Below are 21,274 nucleotides of genomic sequence, written 5' to 3' on the forward strand. Positions count from 1 at the left end.
AAATTTCATAATAAAAAGTTCAGAACCTAATGATGATTTGAAACCCTAGGTTTATTCCTTTTCCTCTTAACTTGGCATGAAGAATTCAGGCCTGAGTAAAGAAAAAAGACTGAGAAAAAGGTATTTAACTTCAAACCACCAGAGTAGGAGGGCAGGCTACCTTCATTTAGGATTGGATAGATAATACATTATTCCCTACATGAGTCCATTCATTCACTAGTATTTACCATATATTTATTCAGCATCTTCTATGCCAACTACTGCTGATTTTTTGCCATTGAAATAATGAACACTTATGTAGAGATAATTGATTAAGATTATATGGGCATTGCCATGTGTCCAATAGCACAGATTTCATAAAATGGAGAGACCCGAAGAGGTTTAATAGCTTTGATGAAATTAGATCATACTGTTTGTGTGTGCTACAAAGTCTCCTGCAACTTGAATTAGGAGTTGGTAACTACTACTAACTCCAAATATTGAATGGATTCAGAACAGAAAAATAAGAAAAAATAAAGTACCCAGTTTCTTTCGTGTTTCTTGGACAATAGCATCTGTGCCTCTTAAAACCAAGTTGGTCAGAGTGGTCTGAATTGCCTTCTTAGGAGCAGCAGAGGCTGCGCTGAAATGACAAGAGTCCCCCAAAGGAAGTCAGTGAGTGTGGTCAAGGATCCCCTGAACCATTTGGCAAAACTCTTAATTCTTCCCATATTTACTACATATACTTAGGACAGCTGTCTCTTACCTTCATGAGAGCTGACATAGAAACCTTAGGGCAAGTGGGGTCAAAGGATTATAGATAGACAACTGGAAAAAGAAGCACAAGAGGGTATCTAGTACACCACTCTCTTCTTTTATAGATGATGAATTTAAATCCCATAGAGGTCAGGGACTTGTACAAAGTCACAACTGTAAGGTAGTAGGAGCAAGATTCAAACTGTAGCTCCCAAAACAGTGGGTGTTTTTCCACTGCTCAAGGTTGTCCTATAGTCTCAGGATCTTGAATTCCTTTAAGACTAAAACTTTTATTTTCACTGAAAGCCCAGTTTCCTCATCTGTAGAATAAGGCAGTTGAACTAGATGGCTTGAGAGCCCTTTAGATTCTAGATATCAACTGAAAAATAACATCTGAAGATATGACTTGGAGAGCTTAAGAATGACAGCAAGTTTAGTAAAGCTTAGTCATTTGGAAATAAAGAATAAAGGTTGTATTGCTCAACTTCTTTGAAGAGTAAAAAGTAGCAATCACCCAGATATATAATAGACATGTCATAAACTCAAAGTCTTTGCAGTCGCAGTTCTCCAAGGTCCACTGTGTCTCAAAAACCAAAGGCTTTCTACCCTAACTTCTTGGGAGTGAATTTTCTTGGGCAACAAAGCAATGTAGCCTCATACACTGGCTCATCAACTGATTCTAGCGGTGAGCTCCAAACATTACTAAACTGTCAACACCCTCAACATGCATTTATTTAATGCTCAGTAAGTTTCAGGTACTGTACTAAGCACCTGGAGATAACAAGAAAGGAAAAACACAGGCTTTGTCATCAAGCAGCTCCTGTTCTAATGGAGGAGATAATGTGCAAATAATCAAGGGCATGCAAGATGCATAAAAGGCAGACTCTAGCCCACATCCCTATTGCCCTGTGAGCCTTTACTGGACTCCATTCTCCCCACCATAACCTATCTACTGCTCTCTCTTCCCTGGTTCCATGAGCCTGGGACTAATTTTAGACACTGTACCTCTCTTGTGACCTATCTATGCCTGAGTAGGCTGACAAGGGGTGGTCCATTACTACATCCCTCTGTCCCCAACTAAATTTGCTTTAGGAACCCCCATTCTTAGTCTACCCTTAATCTATAGCAGAAGGAAGATCATATGGAAACACATGACCTCTTCTTTTTATGGATAAAAAACTGAAGCCAGAGGAACTAAGTTATTTGCTCAAAGCCAATGAAAAAGTTAGAATCTGAATCTAGATCCTGTGCTACCAAATGCAACCTTCTTTTGACTATTCCTAGCCACAGAGATGAAAATGTTTTGCATAATAATAAAAAAGTATAATAATATGTATAATATTGCTTGCCAGTTCTAGAAAGATGATCTGGACTTGGATCATATAACTTCAGAAAACTTATGTGGAAATTTATTATTACATGTAATATATAAAATATCTTTATAACAATAGAGCAGTTTGCCACAAAGTAGGAAACTCAGAAAACTATAGACAACAATCCTTAGTCTGAACAGAAAGGAGAACTATGGAAAATAGTCCTTCCAAAGGTAAAAAAACCAGGCTAAGGGTTATTATCTCTATAGTCCACATCAGTTCTTACCTAGAGCTACTGCCAGAGCCTCCCATTTCACTTGCTGCCTGCTTCCAGTGATTCATCTTTTCTTTTAAAAATTTCATTGCTTTATTTTAAAACAAATATATATTTTCCACATGCATACAAAAACCTATGAAACGTTCTCTACCTGCTTGAAAAAATGTATTAACTAATTCAATATCACTTTTAAAACTATCCTACTTGTCTATGCTTCCTTCTGCTATATGCATTTTAAAAATGTTTCAAAGGCTCTTTTTTTGGTAGGCTATTGCTAACTCCTTAAAAAAACAATCCTTACTTTTTCTCAGCATTGATAAGAAGTTATCTGTTCCAAGAAAGAAGAGAGGTAAAGACTAGGTAACTGAGGTGAAGTGACTTGCTTAGGGTCACGCAGGAAATATCTTGAGGACCCAGGACTTTCGGTCTCTAGGCCTGGCTCTCTATCCACTGAGCCACCTAGCTGCCCCTATCACTAACTCTTTAATCACATTAAAAACAAAGAAATCCTCCTAAACCTTTCTCTCCAATTGCCAAAACAATACCCCTAAAACAAAGATATGACTATGTTGACTACTCAGAATATCCAATCCAGGGCCTTGCTCCCTCTTGTGTCTGGGGACAAAATACACAATCCTTGGGCATTTAAAATGCTCCCCAGGACAGCCTCCACTCACCTTTCAAGTCTGATTTAATTTTACTTCCCTTCACTCACTCTTTGTTCCAGTTCAACAGGTCTGGGGGCTATTCCCTCTCAAGGACATCTTATCTTCTGCCTCCTTCTATCAGTGTGCACAGTGGGGTCAAGCTTGTTCTGCTCTCCTAAACCCCATACCTTATAGCTGCCCAAAGTTCAGGAATCACTGTCTACCTGAGGGCCCAACTGTTTGTGCTTTCCCTCCCCCAATTATTGTGTATTCACTTTGTGTTTATCTGTTTAATTAACATATGCACTCCCTGATAGTGAGGACTGTTTTATTTTTCTCTTCACCAGGGCCCATCACAGTGCCATGTGCATTCTAGGTACTTTACTGTTTTATTGTTGTCATTTTAGTCAGGTCTGAATCTTTGTGACCCCATTGGGGGTCTTGGCAAAAATACTGGAATGTTTGCCATTTCCTTCTCCAGTTCATTTTGTAGAGGAGGAAACTGAGGCAAATAGGATTAAGTAACTTGCTCAGGGTCACGGAGCTAGTAAGTGTCTAAGGCTGGATTTGAACTCAGGTCTTCTTGATTCCAGGTCCAGCACCTATTGTTTAAATAGAGGCATTTACTAAAATGTGTGTTAAATTTAACTGAACCTCAGAATTGTATTCAAGTATTTGAAGGGCTGTTAGGATAAAGGATTAGACTCTTTCTACTGATCCTAGAGGGAGAAAATATAAACAATGTGTGGAAATTGCAAAGAAGAAGATTGAAGGTTCAACATAAGGAAAAACTTCCTAATTAGTTCTTCTATCACAAAATTTAAGCTGGAATGGGCTGCCTCAGAAGATCCTGGGATCTTCTCTCACTGACGGTCTCTGAGCAAAGTACCGGCCTGGGAGAGCTTACGGAGGAGCCGAGGCAGGACTTGGAGGTCTCGGCCAGCTTGGACATTCAGCAGTTCTCTTCCTCTCTGAGGACTTCTCAAAATATTGCCAAGCACCACGGAAGCATGCAATAGAGTATTCTTCTTACGAGACAACAGACACGTTCATCACTGAGGGCAATCTAAGCGAATGCTAGCTAGTAGAGAATGTGGGTGCTTACACGGAGGCTGCATAGGCCTCAGAAGAGACGCCTCCATAATAAAAGCCATCCCGACATAGTCTTTCCTTCAAGCTGGAGCTCTTGCGGGCGAATTTCTTTGGCACTTGACCTCCAGAGAAGGAAGACTGCAAATCTGCTCGCTTGGCACTGAGTCTTTTATACTGAGCTTGAACGTGGTACTGACAGTATTCACAGTCGTTCTGCAAAAAGAAAGATTCTGTAAGAGATGATGCTCCTGCAGCCTCCAGAGCAAAGATATCAAATCTAATACCACTTTAATTTCATAAATAGTATTATAGTTTACAAAACACTTCCCCAACACCTTTAAAAGAGGAGCCTTATTGGGTAATGCAGAAAAATTAGGAAGGCGTGAGATCAAGAGCTCCCCCTCCATGCGGGCTGTGTGACCTCTTAGCAGCACTATCGCGCGCTGGCCTGCATTGGGAGGGGGAGTCCTTCACTCAGAGCTACCCACGCCAGGGAAAGAAGAGGTCAGGTCTCAGCCCCAGCTTCAGGAGAGCACCATGCTATTGGCAGGTACTTGGCTTATCACAGGGGAAGCAGAAAGGCCAAATGCTTGGCTTGACTTCCTCCTGTGTAGCTAAAAAGCAGTCGGGTCATGGCTTCAGTCCAGGTCCTGCCTTTGTGTCTGGTGCTTTCGCCATGGTCTCACTGCTGTCCAGGGACACAGATACTTCCTCATTCTGAGAGAATTGACTGAACCACACTGACTCCATCTTGTGATTCAATTCTGAAACTAGCTCAGTTCCCTTTCCATTCAATTATAAGTCTGGTCCAGTCTCTTGTGTTGTGAGGAACCCATATTCAATTATGGGAATTATAAAAACTGTGTCACATTATTTGGAACTAGCCCTGCATGGCTAGGAAGCCGGACCACCTATCTAGGTTAGGCTGATCAGAAAATCGATCAGATCTAAAGATTGATGTAAGGAGTTTTCTCACAATTAAGCAACCCATATGATACTTATCTGAAAACTGTATTGGTTAATCAGCTTTTGTTTCTTTGACTGAATACTGATGTTCTTTTTCTGATTTCAGAGAATTGCACCTGCTTGCTCTCCTCTTCCCAACACAGAAAGCCCCTATTCTTTCCTCCAATTAGAAATCAAATTATTTAATTTTGTATCTTGGTTTGTACTCTATTAATTGTCTTTTTTAATTTGTCTCATTTGATTGTTATAATACATAAAAATTGGTCTTTCCTATATTTGGGACCTAGTGCCAAGCTGAGGAAGGCCTTGATGCCCAGTGGCATTCACTGCTTATTAAATTAATATGCTAAGAAACTTAAACCTGTTTCCTTAAGTTGTTTCAATCAGTCCACATGTCACAATTCCAAAGGCAATTTTGGCTCCATGTACTATCATAATAATGGCAAATACCCTTCACTTTTTTACAAGAGGTTCACAGGAAGGAAGAAAAGTTTCTCATACAATGAGGAGAATCATTGTTCAGTAAAGTTTTTCTCATGGACATTTATGACAACTTTTAGACAAAGCTTATCTCATTGGTGTGAGAAACAAAGAAGAACAAAGCATTATCCTCTTGATTATTTAGTTTAGGCTAAACTTATTAGAGAAGATGTCAGGTCCTTGATGTTCATCCAACTATCTGCCTTTTAGCCATCTTCCTGTTCATCAATTCATCAATCAAACAACAGGTTAAGAAAATAAAGGGGGTAGAAAAACGTGAATGAAACCAATCATTTTACTTTTTATCCTCTAAGAATATCCTATGAGAAGTGGCAGACTAAAACTGCAGCCTAAAATTTGGCTTTTCAAATTATGGGTGGTTTTTCTGCTACTCCTGTTTCCTGTTACTATGGATGATTGAATCCAGTGAATTTTATTCCTAAGGATATTCCTTAAATAGATGGCAATAAAAATTCTGTAATAAGATAAAATCATCATTTTCTACACCAGCACTCAAAAACTATTTGTGACAGACAAAACTCAGTTCTCTCATTTGGACCCTGTTTATATTAAAAAGACAACTTTAAAATAGATATAAAGCACTATCTCTGGGGCAGCCACATTTACTTTCCATATTAGCAACCTATTTTAATACTGTTAAACAATTAACCAACCAGATTGACAGTCTGTGTACAAGACTCTCCGTTCTTTTTCTTTGCTTTGCAGGTTCCCAAGTCAAGAGCCTCACCCATAATTAAAATCTTCTGGGCATGATCAATAGATAAGCATATCTGTAGAGATGAGAAGTCCAATTAGGAAGTAAAAACAAATAATAAAGATCAAAGGTTTTAATCAGCAAGACTATGGGAAAGAGAGGAATGACTATGAAGAAATCTCTCCAGGTTTGCAAATATAGTACATAGTGTTTCATAAGATATGAACTACTTTCCTAATTTGGTAAATAAGTCTTATGACAGTCAGGCCTCTGTAACTATAATATTGAAATTATATAGGGAATAGTAAAAAAGTATTATTGATTGCCAACTATTAACTGCTGCAAGCCAAGGAGCAAAACAATGAAGAATCTTCAACAGCACTGGGTCAGGATGAAGAAGTTAGTACATGCAGTTACTACTTTGAAATTGATTATTAATTACTGTTTACTGATTTATTATCGAGTTCTGCTAATCATAATAGTTAACTTTATAGTCAGACTTTATCACTGCAACCAGGCTTTAAGGCATAAGAATATTATCGTGCAGATCTAATTCCCTCCTGTAATAGGTAAGCAAAGCAAGATTCCTATTGAGAAAGATAAGAAAGATGGATGGAAGGTGATTCAACCTGGTTACAAGATGTTTTCCTAGTGTTGGATTATGTTCGCACAGGGAGTGGTAGATTAAGAGACGTTCCAGATAATGAATGTTCCAGGGAGAAGTCTAATTCTACACCTCCCTCTATAATACCATGAATTCTGGAAAGTTTCTGGTCTCTGAGGGGACTGTGGGATTGGTTCTCACAAAAGGCTGTTGGCCCACTTTGGGTTTTCTAGTCACCATGATGGGTAAAGACTCATGGTCCAATGGTTAATAGAGAAATTAAGAACCAGTCACAATCTTAGTTCAGGGGGAAGGCATCTCTGGGCATTATGTAACCAGTCAACTATTTAAAAGAGTTGTTCTGAGTCAGGGGTCTTTGGTTACTGAGAGCCCTCTAACCTCTATTATAGACAACCATTAGTCTTGTCAATAAATGAATAAGCCTAGACTTTTTGTGCCCCAGTATCTCATTATTGCAGATTTATTGCAATACTATTGTCCCTTAACCTTGGGTTTATAGGATTAGGTCCCCAAACCTCATAGCTTTTCCCAGGAACAAAATTTGCTTCATAAGCCATATTTTCTGTTAAAACACTAGAGAATTTTGAGATGTGAAATTTCCATTTTATAACTTAAATTAACTACTAATACTAAATGGAGTGAGTGCGTGCGTGTGTGTGAGAGAGAGGAGGCTTCCCTCTATTTGATTTGGAAGTTCTATTCTCCTCTCTTCTAAAGGGTGCTTAACATTAATTCCAATATTTTATAAAGAAAGGTAGATAATTTTAGTGACTTCTCAACATTTGTGGTACTTCTGCCCCATGAAATCCCAGAGTTAAAATGTTCACAGCTTTCCACATATGTGAGAATCAAATCAAAGGTTTTTTATATTGCCAGAATTCTCCAATGAACTATGCACTCTATAATTGAGCTTTAATCAAGAAAACGAATTGTCAGGAATTGTTTAGAATGCTGAAAATTGCATACAGTCCACACAGAGGGTGGACGTAACAGTTTTTTATTAGTTCAGTGCTTTGAAAAAAACATAGAAACATCTAAAGGTAACCTTGGGCTTTTTAAATGCTCCTTCAATATCTATATAACATTAAGGATTTACAAAATCAAATGCCGCCATATGGTTAAAGGATTGTTAAAGGATCATTAAGTATAAACAAAAGGAATACTAGGTCATTGAATACATTCAATGACTTCTTGGGCCGATATGAAGAGCTAAATAAAGAAGTTGTTATACTATTTAATGTTGATCTAAAACAAATGCTATTGACAAAATTTGGCTAATGAATATAATCTTTAGACAAAGAAATCATAGAAATCCTTCTTACTTCATCTGAACCTTCCTTTGGCTTCATGGGGTTGGCATTAAGCAGTCCTATGACAGTGCCTTGCTCAGTCTTCCAGTGTTCTTTGTGGACTTCTCCAAACAAGAACAATGAGACATTTTGGTTTAGGTCACGCAGATCATTCAGTTTCCAGATGCTAAAGGTTTTTCCCTAGAAAAAAATTAATTTTTGATATTTAATTCTTATTCTAGAAAATTATATTTAATTTTTTCTATCTAGCAAAAACCAGCCTTCTTTACCATTACCATACACATTGAGAAAAAAAAAAGAACCCAAAACCACAAATTTGTTACCATACATGTTACAAATTTGCTGTATATAAAGCCAAGCAAATTTCCATGCTCATCTCAAAAAAAAAATATCAATCAAATGTCTTGTTCTGCACTGAACCTTTTACCTCTCTTATCAGGGATGGGTAGCAAATTTCATTATTAGTCCTCTGGAATTGTGGTTGATCATTATGCTTATCAGAGTTCCTAATTCTTTCAAAGTTGTTTGTTTTTAGCTTGTTTTTGACATTGTACAAATTGTTCTCTTGCTTCTGGTCACTTTACTCTATAACAGTTCATGCAATCTCACTAGTTTTTTTCTGAAGATATCCCTGTCATCATTTTTTACAACTGAAGAGTATTTCATCACGAGAATATACAACTTGTCCAGCCATTCCCCAATTTATGAGTACTTTGTCATTCTTTTTTTGTTTCCTCAAAAAGAGCTTTATTTTTGTACATGCTTAGTTTGTTTTGCTTGACTAATGATTCCCTTAATGTACTGTCCCTCTTATTTCATTGAGTGAGATGTATTTTTGTACCCAACCTTTGTGTTTGAGTGTGTTTCTGTGTATTCTTCCCTCTATTAACCAATTTAGATGAGTGCAAGGTTGTAGAGTCAACACTTCGATCCTGTTCCTACTCATTTGTAAAGATGTCTCCTTGTACATTCTAGTTATACAAGAAAAATTTTCTTAACTTTCCTTTTTCTTGCTGGCTCTCATGTCCCTGAGTATTCTTCTTCCCCTCTTTTCCTTTCTTCTTTTAAGATCATCAAGACAAAGAGCTCCCAGGTCTTGTCTAATTAAGACTCCCTCTATGACTTTTGATGATGATTAAGTTTCAGACTGGAGAAGTGTAGCATTTCTCCATATTAAAATGTAAGCAAACCCGGCCTCAGCCACTTCCCAGCTGTGTGACCCTGGGCAAGTCACTTGACCCCCATTGCCCACCCTTACCACTCTTCCACCTATGAGACAATACACCGAAGTACAAGGGTTTAAAAAAAAAAAACGTAAGCAGTTTATCTTTAGTCCTTTATAGTTGCCTTTTTATATTTCTGTTAGTAGTTGTGTGTGAACTTTAAAGTTTGTACAGAACTATGGTCTTTTCCACACCAGGAATGTTTGGAAATCCTCTCTTTTATTAAAGATCCATTTCTCTTCCTGTAGCATTATTTTCAGTTTTGCTAGGAAAGTTATACTTGGCTGTAAACCTTTATCTTTTGCCATCTGGAATATTATATTCTAAGAAATTAGAGGAGACTTCTGGGTTAAGATGGCTGCAGAGTAGAAGCAAGGCTCTTAACTCTCCTAATTGAGCAATACATGACACCTCAAAAGAACACAAAAACCAAATCCAGATGAACGAAGGGACCCCACAATAGGGCGCAGCATTGAAGGTACGTGGGATTTGGGCATTTCCATGCTATAAGGGGGTGAAATAGCTCTACTAAAAAGTGAGCTGAGCAATCCAACCCCCCTCACCCCACCTACAGTCCCAGAGCCAGCACACAAGAGTTAGAGCAAGTGTGGGGCATTTGCTAAGTCACTAAATTCTTGGCAGGTACCTGGGATCACCATGGGCTGGCTCCTGGGAGCAGCAAGACTTAAGACCCTAAGAGGCTAAAGAATGCGGACGTTGAGCGCAGACCTTGGGTGTGGACCGAGAGCAGAGGGGTGACAGACTGGGGAAGCAGTGTGCTTATACTCGTAAAAAGCCTTGGGCAGAGGAACAAGCAAGGGGACCACCAGGAGGCTTGACCCTGAGAACAACTAGACTTGAGACGCCAGGAGCCTAAAGAGCGCAGACCTTAGGCAAGAGGATAAAGCTGAGAGGGGCAGTACTGAGTTGTGACTCAGGCAAAACCTGCTACACAGCTCTATACATAGAGAGCCTGCCTGCCTAACCCAGACTTCTGACTGAGAAGGAAAAACCAACATAATAATGGCAAGCAATGCCCAAGATCTAACCAAGAGAAAAAACAAGAGGAAAGCATTAATACTCAATAACTTTTACACAGAAAAAATCCAGACCACAGAGCAGACAGCAGAAGAGGACAAACAAGGAAACACATCCAAACCTTCCCCCGCAAAATGAAAATTGGTCACAAGCTCCTGAAGAGTTCAAATCTGAGATGATGAAAAAGATGGAAAAGATCTGGCAAGAAAAGTGGGAATTAGCTCAAAAGGAAATTAACAGGTTAAAAGACAAACTTTCAATTGGAGAAAGATGTCCAAAAATCAAATGAAATGATAAGCAAATTGGAGGCCCAAATTAAACAGCAGTAAACCATGAAAAACAGGATAGACCAAATCGAAAAGGAAAACCAGTCTCTAAAGACCAGAAATGGACTATTATATTCTAAGCTCATTGCTCCTTTAGAATAGGGACTGTTAAATTGTGTGTGGTCCTATATATGGCTTTTCAATACTTGAATTCTTTCTGGTTGCTTGTAATATTTTTTTTTAACCAGGAAGCACTGGAATTTAGCTATAACGTTCTTTTTTTTTTTAATAATTTTTATTTTTTAGAAAAGTTATTATGGTTACATAATTCTTACTTTTCCCTTCACCACCACCACCCCCATAGCCAATGCACATTTCCCCTGGTTTTAACATGTGTCATCAATCAAGACCTATTTCCAAATTGTTGATAGTTGCATTGGTGTGGTAGTTTTTGGTCTATATCCCCAATCATGTCTGCCTCAACCCATGTGTTCAAGCAGTTGCGTTTCTTCTGTGTTTCCTCTCCTGTAGTTCTTCCTCTGAATGTGGGTAGGGTTCTTTTCCATAAATCCCACAGAATTGTCCTGGGTCACTGCATTGCTGCCAGTACAGAAGTCCATTACATTCTACTTTACCACAGTGTATTGGTCTCAGTGTACAATGTTCTTTTGCCTCAGCTCCTTTCACTCTGCATCAATTCCTGGAGGTCTTCCCAGTTCACATGGAATTCCTCCAGTTTATTATTCCTTTGAGCGCAATAATATTCCATCACCAGCATATACCACAGTTTGTTCAGCCATTCCCAGTTTTCCAGTTTTTTGCCAACACAAAAATCGCAGCTATAAATATTTTCATCCCAGTCTGTTTATCTATGATCTCTTTGGGGTATAGTCGCAACAATGATATGGCTGGATCAAAGGGCAGGCAGTCTTTTAGCACTCTTTGGGCATAATTCCAAATTGCCATCCAGAATGGTTGGATCAGTTCACAACTCCACCAGCAGTGCATTAATGTCCCAATTTTGCCACATCCCCATCAACATTCATTACTCTCCCCTACTATCATTTAGCCAATCTGCTAGGTATGAGATGATACCTCAGCATTGTTTTGATTTGCATTTCTCTAATTATTAGAGATTTAGAGCACTTTCTCATGTGCTTATTGATAGTTTTGATTTCTTTACCTGAAAATTGCCTATTCATGTCCCTTGCCCATTTATCAATTGGGGAATGGCTTGATTTTTTATACAATTGATTTAACTCCTTGTAGATTTGAGTAATTAGACACCTGTCACAGTTTTTTGTTATAAAGATTTTTTTCCCCAATTTGTTGTTTCCCTTCTGATTTTGGTTGCATTGTTTTTGTTTGTACAAAATCTTTTTAATTTAGTATAATCAATCATCCCATTCACATTCAGAGTTATAATTATCAATTGTGTATTCTCCAACATTTTGGTATCCTCTCTTAGTTCTACCCTTTCTTAGGCTATTTCCTTTTAAACCAGTCATTTGTTTTAAACCAGTAACCCTTATCCCCTCCCTTGCTTTACTATCCTTTCTACCCCCTCCCTGGTTATTTCCCTATTTTTATTTTTAAGGCCTAATGAATTCCCTCTCCCTTCTCCTCCTCCTCCCTTTTTTTGACCTCCCCACCCCTCTGCTCCCCTTGCTTTATCCCTTCTGACTTCCTCAGTAGGGTTAGATAGAGTTCTATAACTCAATGGATACAGCTACTCTTCCCTCTCAGGATTAATTCCACTGAGGGCAAGGTTTAAATATTACCTCTTAATGCTCTCTTCCTCTCCTTCTTATAATATTATTCATCCTCTCCCCTTCCCATGCCATCTTTGTGTGTAAGAGAATATCCTATTTTTCTTATTCATTCAAGTTTCTCTTGGTGTTCTCTACTATTCACCCCCTCCCCTTTTCCCACCCACCCCCTTATCATCTTAGACCATTTAGTACTCCAACCTCTCCCTGTGAATAATTCTTCTAATTACTATAATAGTGGATACTATAATGGTGAATAGAGTTCACTACATAGAATTACACAATTTCTCCATATAGGAATACAATTAGATCTTATTGAAGCCTTTAAAGAGGCAAATTTAAAAATAAGAGTTTTCTTTCTTTCCCCTGTTTCTTATTTACTTTTTCATCTTTCTCTTGGTTTTTGTGGTTGGATATCGAACTTTCCATTTAGTCCTGGTCTTTTCTGTGCAAATACTTGGAAACCTTCTATCTTGTTGAATGCCCATACTTTCCCCTGGAAGTATATAGTCAGTTTTGATGGGTAGGTGATCCTTGGTTGTAGACCCAGTTCTCTTGCCTTTCTGAATATCATATTCCAAGCCTTGCGGTCTTTTAGTGTGGAGGCTGCCAGATCCTGTGTGATCCTGATTGGTGCTCCTTGATATCTGAATTGTCTCTTTCTGGCTTCTTGTAAAATTTTTTCTTTTACTTGGAAGCTCTTGAATTTGGCTATTATATTCCTGGGGGTTGTCTTTTCAGGGTTTAGTGTAGAGGGCGATCTATGGATCCTATCATATTGCCCTCTTGTAGAACTTCAGGGCAATTTTGCTGAATAATTTCCTTTAGTATGGAGTCCAAATTTCTATTAATTTCTGCTTTTTCAGGAAGACCAATGATTCTCAAATTATCTCTTCTAGACCTGTTTTCTTGATCTGTCAATTTCTCAGTGAGATATTTCATGTTTCCTTCTATTTTATCAGTCTTTTGACTTTGCTTTATTTGTTCTTGTTGTCTTGAGAGATCATTGGCTTCTACTTGCCCAGTTCTTGCCTTTAGATACTGGTTTTCTGCTATAATCTTTTGATTTTCCTTTTCGATTTGGTCCATTCTGTTTTCCAGCTGTTTTATTTTTTTCCTCCTATTTGCTTATCAATTCTTTTGATTTGGGGGCATCTTTTTCTAATTGCCCAATTCTAGCCTTTAGAGACTGGTTTTCAGCGATAATCTTTTGATTTTCCTTTTAAATCTGGTCTGTTTGATTCTTCAAGGCTTCCAGCTGGTCATTTCTGGTCTTCAATTTGCTTATCAATTCATTTGATTTCTGAGCCTCACTTTCTAATTGTGAAATTCTGCCTTTTAAACTGTTATTTTCTTGCCAGTTCTCTACCACCTTTCTCGTAATCTCAGATTTGAACTCTTCAATAGCTTGTGACCAGTTTTCATTTTTTGGAGAAGGTTTGGATATGATTACTTGTTTGTTCTCTGCTGTTTGCTCTGTTGTCTGGATTTTTTCTGTGTAAAAGTTGTCAAGTGTTAAAGATTTCTTCTTGATCTTTCTCTTCTGGGCTTCTTGTCTCTGGCTTGCCATTGTGAGCCACGTGCCCTCTCAGCTTTATCCTCATGCCCAGGGTCTGTCTGCTCTCTTTAGGCTCCTGAGGTCTCAGGTCTAGTTGTTCTCAGGGTCAAACCTCCTGGTGGTCCCCTTGCTTGTTCCTCTGCCCGAAGCTCCTTTAACAGTCTCAGGGTGCTGCTTCCCCAGTCGTGCACCCCTCTGCACTGGGTCCCCACCCATGGTCCGTGCCTGCGCTCAGAATCTGATTCTGCAGCTGTGACTGAGCCTGTGCTCAGGGTCTGTGTTCAAAATCCGCATTTCTAAGATTTCTTGAAATATGCTGCTTACGTTCTTTTTTTAGTCACAGTGTTCAGGTAGTCCAATGATTCTTATATTTTTTTCTTCATTCTTTTTTGTAGGTCAGTTGTTTTTACTATATAATGCTTTCTATTTTCTCCCCCTCCATGCCTCCAACTATTTGACTTTGATTTAATGTTTCTTGCTGTCTTCTTGACTTCTCTCTGGTCCACCCTAATTCTAATTAGCCTCTTGGGGTCTTAAGTCTTGCTTCTCTCAGGAACAGAACCTAGTGACCCCAGGTAGCTACCAAGGACTTAATGGGTACCCCAAACTTGCTCTAATTCTTGTGTGCTGGCTTTGGCCCTATAGGTGGGGGGGGGAAGGTGGGGGGGTTGCTCAGCTTGCGTTTTAGTGAGAGCTGTTTCACCTCCTTATAGCATGGAAATGCCCCGATCCCATGTACCTTCAATGCTGCGCACTGTTGTGGGGTCCCTTCGTTCATCTGGATTTGTTTTTATGTCCCCTTGAGGAGTCCTATATGTTTTGGTTAGGAGAGGTTAAGCAGCTGCTTTTTACTCTGCTGCCATCTTAACCTTAATTAATTCTAGCTATAATGTTCTTGGGAATTTTCATTTTGGGATTCTTTTAGGATGTGAATGGTGAATTCTTTCTATTTCTACTTTGTTCCCTGGGTCTAAGATATCTGGACAGTTTTCTAAGATTTCTTGAAATATGCTGCTTATGTTCTTTTTTTAGTCACAGTGTTCAGGTAGTCCAATGATTCTTAAATTTTTTTCTTCAATCTTTTTTGTAGGTCAGTTGTTTTAACTATATAATGCTTTCTATTTTCTCCCCCTCCATGCCTCCAACTATTTGACTTTGATTTAATGTTTCTTGCTGTCTTCTTGACTTCTCTCTGGTCCACCCTAATTCTAATTTTCAAGGCTTTGTCTCTTTTATGCCACCCAAGCAGTAGATTCTCTTCAATTCTTTCTTCCATAGTTCTTGTGTCTTCTCTAAATTTTTCCTTAAATGCTCTCATTTTATTGATAAAAACCAATTTTTAACTCTTTTTCTCTTCCGGGTCTTCTAGTTGAGTTTGTATCCAAGCTGTGTTTTGTTTGGAAGCTTTGCTTATGTGTTTTGGAATCATTGTCTTCTGCATTTTATCTCAAGCATTCCTGTCACCTTAATAGCTTTTGTAGGGTGAGATTCTTTTCTTGTTTGCTCATTCCTCTAGCCTACTTCTTGATTTCAGACTAAATGTTAGGGTGGGATTCATGCACACTTCTCTGAAAGGAAGTATGAAGTATTCTGTTCTTTCAAGGCCTCAGCGACAGCTCAAACTAGGGACCTGTAAACTTTCAGTGCTTCCAAAGTGGTCTAGACCAGAATGAAGTCTGATCATGATGCTGACCCTGTCCTCTTCCCCACCACAGTTCTTCAAGTTCACCAGTGTTTGGGTATAAATGAGAGTAGAATGCTGCTAGATTCCATCCTTGTTATAGGCTGTGGCAAAACTCTGCTAGATTTCTGCCTGGGGCTATTTCCTTGCATGCTGCCTAGAGGCTGGAATAGAGATCCTGCTCTGCTCTTTGGATCATAGCCATATGAACTTCCTCTTTTTTTGGTAGAGTTTTTTTTCCTAGGACTGTGACTTCTCTTTACCCCTTCTCAGTCCATCCTGGATTTGTGACCTAGAACAAGGCCATGGGTAATAAAGCTACTGGTTGGCACCCCTCTCCATCACATTGCCCTGGAATGGGTTTGAGAATACCCCAGTATAGGTCTGGAATCTCTTTCTCTCTCAATGAGTAGCCCATTCTGGGGCATGCTTTGTGTAGCCACTTCTGGTCAGATCCCAACTCCAGAATCTAAACACCTCTCATTTTGTTTCCCTATTCTGGAAAAATGAGACACTATGACTTTTTCTTGGATTTCCTTCCAGGATTTGGTTTAGTACAATGTTTTTCTACTTTCATCTGTTCTTTAATTCTCAAGTCATAAACCTTTACATTATCTACATAACACTATAAGACTATTTTCTCAACTGGAGAAAGATGTCCAAAAAATCAAATGAAATGATAAGCAAATTGGAGACCCAAATTAAACAGCAGGAAACCATGAAAAACAGGATAGACCAAATTGAAAAGGAAAACCAGTCTCTAAAGACCAGAATTGGACTATTATATTCTAAGCTTATTGCTCCTTTAGAGTAGTGATTGATAAATTGTGTGTGGTCCTATGATATGGCTTTTCAATACTTGAATTCTTTCTGGTTGCTTGTAGTATTTTTAGCACTGGAATTTAGCTATAATGTTCTTGGGAATTTTCATTTTGGGATTTTTTTAGGATGTGAATGGTGAATGCTTTCTATTTCTACTTTGTTCCCTGTCACTCACCTGTCAATTGGAGTTTTCAAAATCAGGAAATAAATGTTATCATATCCAGAATGCACTGTCAATATTTTGACTAGAATTTATTGCCCATGAGTTTAATATTACTCTCCCCATTTAAAAAGTGTAGAAAACAATGTAGGGTGGTAAAATAGTTTGATTAATAACAAAGAACAAGACAGTGGCAAAGAACTCCGGGTTTCTAATTCCAGGCTTCTAGTTTCATTATTAAATTAGTATGTCTTTCTAGTAAGACATAAGCATTACTAAAATGAAAAGCAGAATCATCTTATTAATCTACCTCAAAAATAGAAAAAAGTTATTAGATTGGGTTATACAATAAATATATTTATCATAGATTAATGATATCCATTAAAGGAATGAATATTTCATTACTACACTATCAAAATATAAAAGTACTATTCCCCTGGGTTTGGAAAGCAATTCAATGAAAACTGGCTGAGTTTAGCTATAAAATTTCAAAGCATTTGTTAAGTATCTGAAGAGTCATAATTTAAAATGTTTTAAAGATCATACGAAGTATTTACTTTGCCCCTAAAGTACTTCCAGGGCCATTTTTTCTCAGAGCCTGAATTGTAAAACCAGACTATTCTTAGAATATGACCATTTGTTGATTGGCTACAAGCCCAAAATAAACTCAGTAGTAGGGACCTCATCACAATGAACTGTGGCCCCGACAATGCTGCTGCTTATTATTCCTTGAATTTCTACAATTGCCTTAAAAGAGTCTATAGCATATTTCACATTTATTTCCATTGTCCTTAGGACCCGGTTAAAAGTGTGATTTTACAGTTAGAAACATTAAAGTATAGAGCCAAAAGATTTGAGACTAGGGCAGATCTCAGCAGTCTATTGCCTTAAAAACCAATGCTTTCATATAGAATCATATAGCTTCCACAAGATTAAATATTACATAGAAACAAAATGAATAAAATCAGTTGATGAAAAGAACAAATATTAAAAGTACAGAATATTAGAACTATAAGGGACCTAAGAGATCGGTTGGTTGTACTCTCCCCTTTTGTAGCCAAGGAGGGCAAGAACAGTCCAAAGAGACACAAGATTTTTGCTCATGGCCACACAGTCTAGCACTAAAGCTGGGACCAGAATCCAAGTCTCCACTGCTGAGGTCAATGCTTTCTCTACCATCAATTTAGATTGATAAAGTCCATGATATCTTCTTGAGTACAATATATTTTTCTTAAGTAGCAAAATAATTTTAAGGTAGAATAATCTTTTATTAGTTCTTAAAATAGATTTCTCTTTTCCAAAGCTATTAAAGACCTATAATTCAACCTGATGGTGTTGTAATTGTTGCAAATGGCACCTCCATATCTGGCTTTTTCCTATCCACCAGTTAAGAAGGAACTGAGTGAGGAATAAAATACCAAGAGAAAGTAAATGAGTCAGGACGACCTGACTCTAGGCTGTTTTATCTTGTCTGAACCTCAGTTTTCTCATTGTAAAATGACCTAGATGGGTTTGGTAGCTCAGTGGATAGAGAGCCAGGCCTAGAAACTGGAAGTCCTGGGTTCAAATCTGGCCTCAGACGCTTCCTAGCTGGGTGACTCTGGGCAAGTCACTTAAACTCCATTGCCTACCCTTACCACTCTTCTGCCTTAGAACATTTTATACAGTATTGATTCTAAGAGGGAAGGTAAGGGTTAAAAAAACAAACACACAAACTAGGTGGTTTTCACAGTTCTTCTTTGCTCTACATCTATGACAACATAAATAACAGAAAGAAGTAACACTTATTAAGTTCCTACCATGTGCCAGCTACTATGCTAAGTGCTATAAAAATATTATTTGAACTGATCCAAGGGAAGTAAATGCTTATTAGTTATAACAAAATCCTATAGGTCTGACCTGTAGGCATCTGTTCCTATACTTGTTGACAGACACAGCCTCAGTATGTGACACTGAGCAAGATTTACTCACACTTATTTCGAAATGAGATATGGGAATCTCCGCTGGGCTGTTAGCTCAGCATCAGTTCCCGGCGAGGGGACTAACAAACTAAAAGAAAACAACTTACATTGTTTGAACTCTGAGGCGTGACTTTCTTCATTATGACCCCGAAAGTTACCCAATCTATTTCTTCCAGTTTCTCACTTGCCAACTTGCTCTTGAGCTGAGACAGTCTGATGAGTTTCCGGCCAGCCATTTTCCTGTCCATTTCTGTAGAGGACACTCGGGGTCGCCTGTGTGCAAATTATAGCAAACAGTCTTTTCATTTGGCCCTTACTAAGTACAAACCAAATACATGGCATTATCCCAAATGGTCTTTTGTGAAAATAAATATCCCTTAAAGGTTGATCTAGAAGTGGCCTGGGGTTCCTAAAGTTATGCCTGAAAAGCAAGCTTGGGCAGGTCCATCCAAGTTGGAAAAGCTTCAAAAACAAGTCAGACAATGAGTGGTGTTATCAAAGGTTTGGTCTATCAGATTTCTGAAAAGCTAAGCAGTAGGTGGACCTCCAAGAAAAGCTTTTTTTCTAAGCACAGCAACTCCTAAAGCCCATCCACTAAAGCAATCGGGGGTTGGACCTGTTGTCAGAAAAGTAGTATTCAGACAGGTGAAATCACACATCCTTGAGGCATATACTTTGGGGAAGGAGCTCTTAACTTTTTTGGGGGGGTCATGAACCCCCTTGGTAATCTGGGAACAATGTTTTTAAATGTATAAAACACATGGGATTACAAAAGAGATCAATTATATAGAACATTATCATCAAAATATTAAGAAAAAATGTTCATGGACCCCAGGTTAAGAACCTTGTTAAAAAGAGGAAAAACGAATATTGTTCATACTTAGAGGAAAAGATTCATTGTTTAGTGAGGAGGAGCCAGATGGCAACTGTTGAGTTATATTGTAAAATTGGGTTATTGGATTGGTTGTTTAGTTTTTGAAGAATTATTCTCTCTCTGAAAGATTATTTGCTGTAAGGGACAGTTCATCAAAGAGGGAAAGGAAAAGGAAAAGGGAAATATTTGGATAAAAGTGATAGAAAAACAGTATCAATTAAAACAAAAAAAAAATAAAATTCTTTTATGTGAATGACACTATAGAATTGGGGATGAAGTAGGAAGCAAAGAAACACAACTGCTAATTATCTTATTATATACAAGCCTATTCACTTATTAGTTTGAAACAACCCCTTCTGCTCGATATCAGTATCTGTCAGTATTATATTTAAATTCAATAAATTGAGTAAATAACACGAATCTAATTTTTCCTGATAAGACTTCATAAATTTTTTTTTACTAAATTATAAAAATAAGACCCCAAATAGGCTTCAAAAGAGAACTGACAATTGCACTTTAATTAAGTCAGAAAATTGTCTTAAAATAAATAGCTTCCATTCCATCTTTGGCCATGCTGCCATGTCCTTTAGAGTTAAGATTGTTTCATTCTTTTTCTTTATATCCCAAGGGTGTAACACAGAGCCTTCACATTGTAATGGGAAAAGGAAAGAGATAGGATAAGATTTAAGAGAAGTGGAAGGCTGTCTTTAAGGCACATACTAGGAACTTAAGGGAAAGGATTTTAGCAGGCAGAAGGCAGAGGAGGAACAGTTTGGAAGTGACAACTGCTAGAGTGACTTGACTTCCTGTGGGAGGTTAAGGGCTTCCCGTCCAGGAATGGTGGAGGAAAGGCGGGCTTATCTGAGCTCATCTACCTCACCGGACTGCGGAGAAGGAGTCTACCCCTAATTTATCTTTGGAGCTCCCCTATTTACCTGGGAAAGATCTAGAAAAGGATCTGACCCTACCTGCTGTGCTTTTCTGAAGGCTTTTATAAAAAAATCCTGTCAGATCAGCTTTGAAGTTTTATCTCAGGGGTCAGACCCCGAGGTGAACTTAGTCATTGAAGTTCATTCATTTTTAGAGACAGCTTTTAGGGAAAATAAATCAAACCAACTACTGAGGGTCATAGATAGTTGGCTTAGTCAGTTTTGGGGACACGTAGATAGAAACAGGGAGCTAAGTTAGCCGAAAGACCAGAAGGTTTCCTCTTGTGAGGGATGTAGAGGATTGTGGGAAATTAGCTAGATAAATTAGAGACTCTTTGTTCTGATCCTCAGTTTGTATTCCCTCTTAAAATAAAAGAGATACTGTTTTTTATAACAATTGTCTCCAAGGTGTTTGCACAACTGGCTCAGTAAGAGAAAGTGATTCAGTTTCACTTTCACTAACAGGAGGTTAGAATACCAAGCTGTGAATTTAGGGGATCCTTGAATGGATCTAACACTATCCACATTTGTGGGTCTCTCCCCATATTCTCTTTTTTTAACATTAACTAGGCTTGTTGATTGAGTGATGACCAGAATATGGACAAGAAAAAAAATCCAACATTTTTCCCCATAGCACTATAAACTGGGAATGATCACTGATGTCATTTACTCCCAACACACACTCAAAAAAGGATGCCCTCAGAGCCACAATGCCCAATCAAAGATCTTCAGTGGGGAGGAAGAAGAAATGTAACAACAGCCTGACAAATACTCAAAGATAATGGTCTCCTTAAGTTTTTTTTCTTCAGTCCAAACATCTCCATTTCCTTCAG

General features: G+C 38.2%; 1 protein-coding gene across 1 annotated transcript in view; it reads right to left on the reverse strand.

The window, feature by feature from the left end:
* Nucleotides 1-21,274, reverse strand: part of MCM10 (minichromosome maintenance 10 replication initiation factor) — a 56,971-nt gene that overhangs the window by 20,789 nt on the left and 14,908 nt on the right. Inside the window, exons 7-11 of the mRNA XM_044679059.1 lie at nt 18,746-18,911; nt 8,173-8,340; nt 6,185-6,301; nt 4,078-4,277; nt 522-622 (exon numbers count right to left, since the gene is read on the reverse strand). Of these exons, the coding sequence (XP_044534994.1) occupies nt 522-622; nt 4,078-4,277; nt 6,185-6,301; nt 8,173-8,340; nt 18,746-18,911 (752 nt within the window). The remainder of the gene's footprint in view (nt 1-521; nt 623-4,077; nt 4,278-6,184; nt 6,302-8,172; nt 8,341-18,745; nt 18,912-21,274) is intronic.

The sequence above is a fragment of the Gracilinanus agilis genome, chromosome 5 (genome assembly GCF_016433145.1).
Source record: "Gracilinanus agilis isolate LMUSP501 chromosome 5, AgileGrace, whole genome shotgun sequence".
Taxonomy (NCBI): Eukaryota; Metazoa; Chordata; class Mammalia; order Didelphimorphia; family Didelphidae; genus Gracilinanus; species Gracilinanus agilis.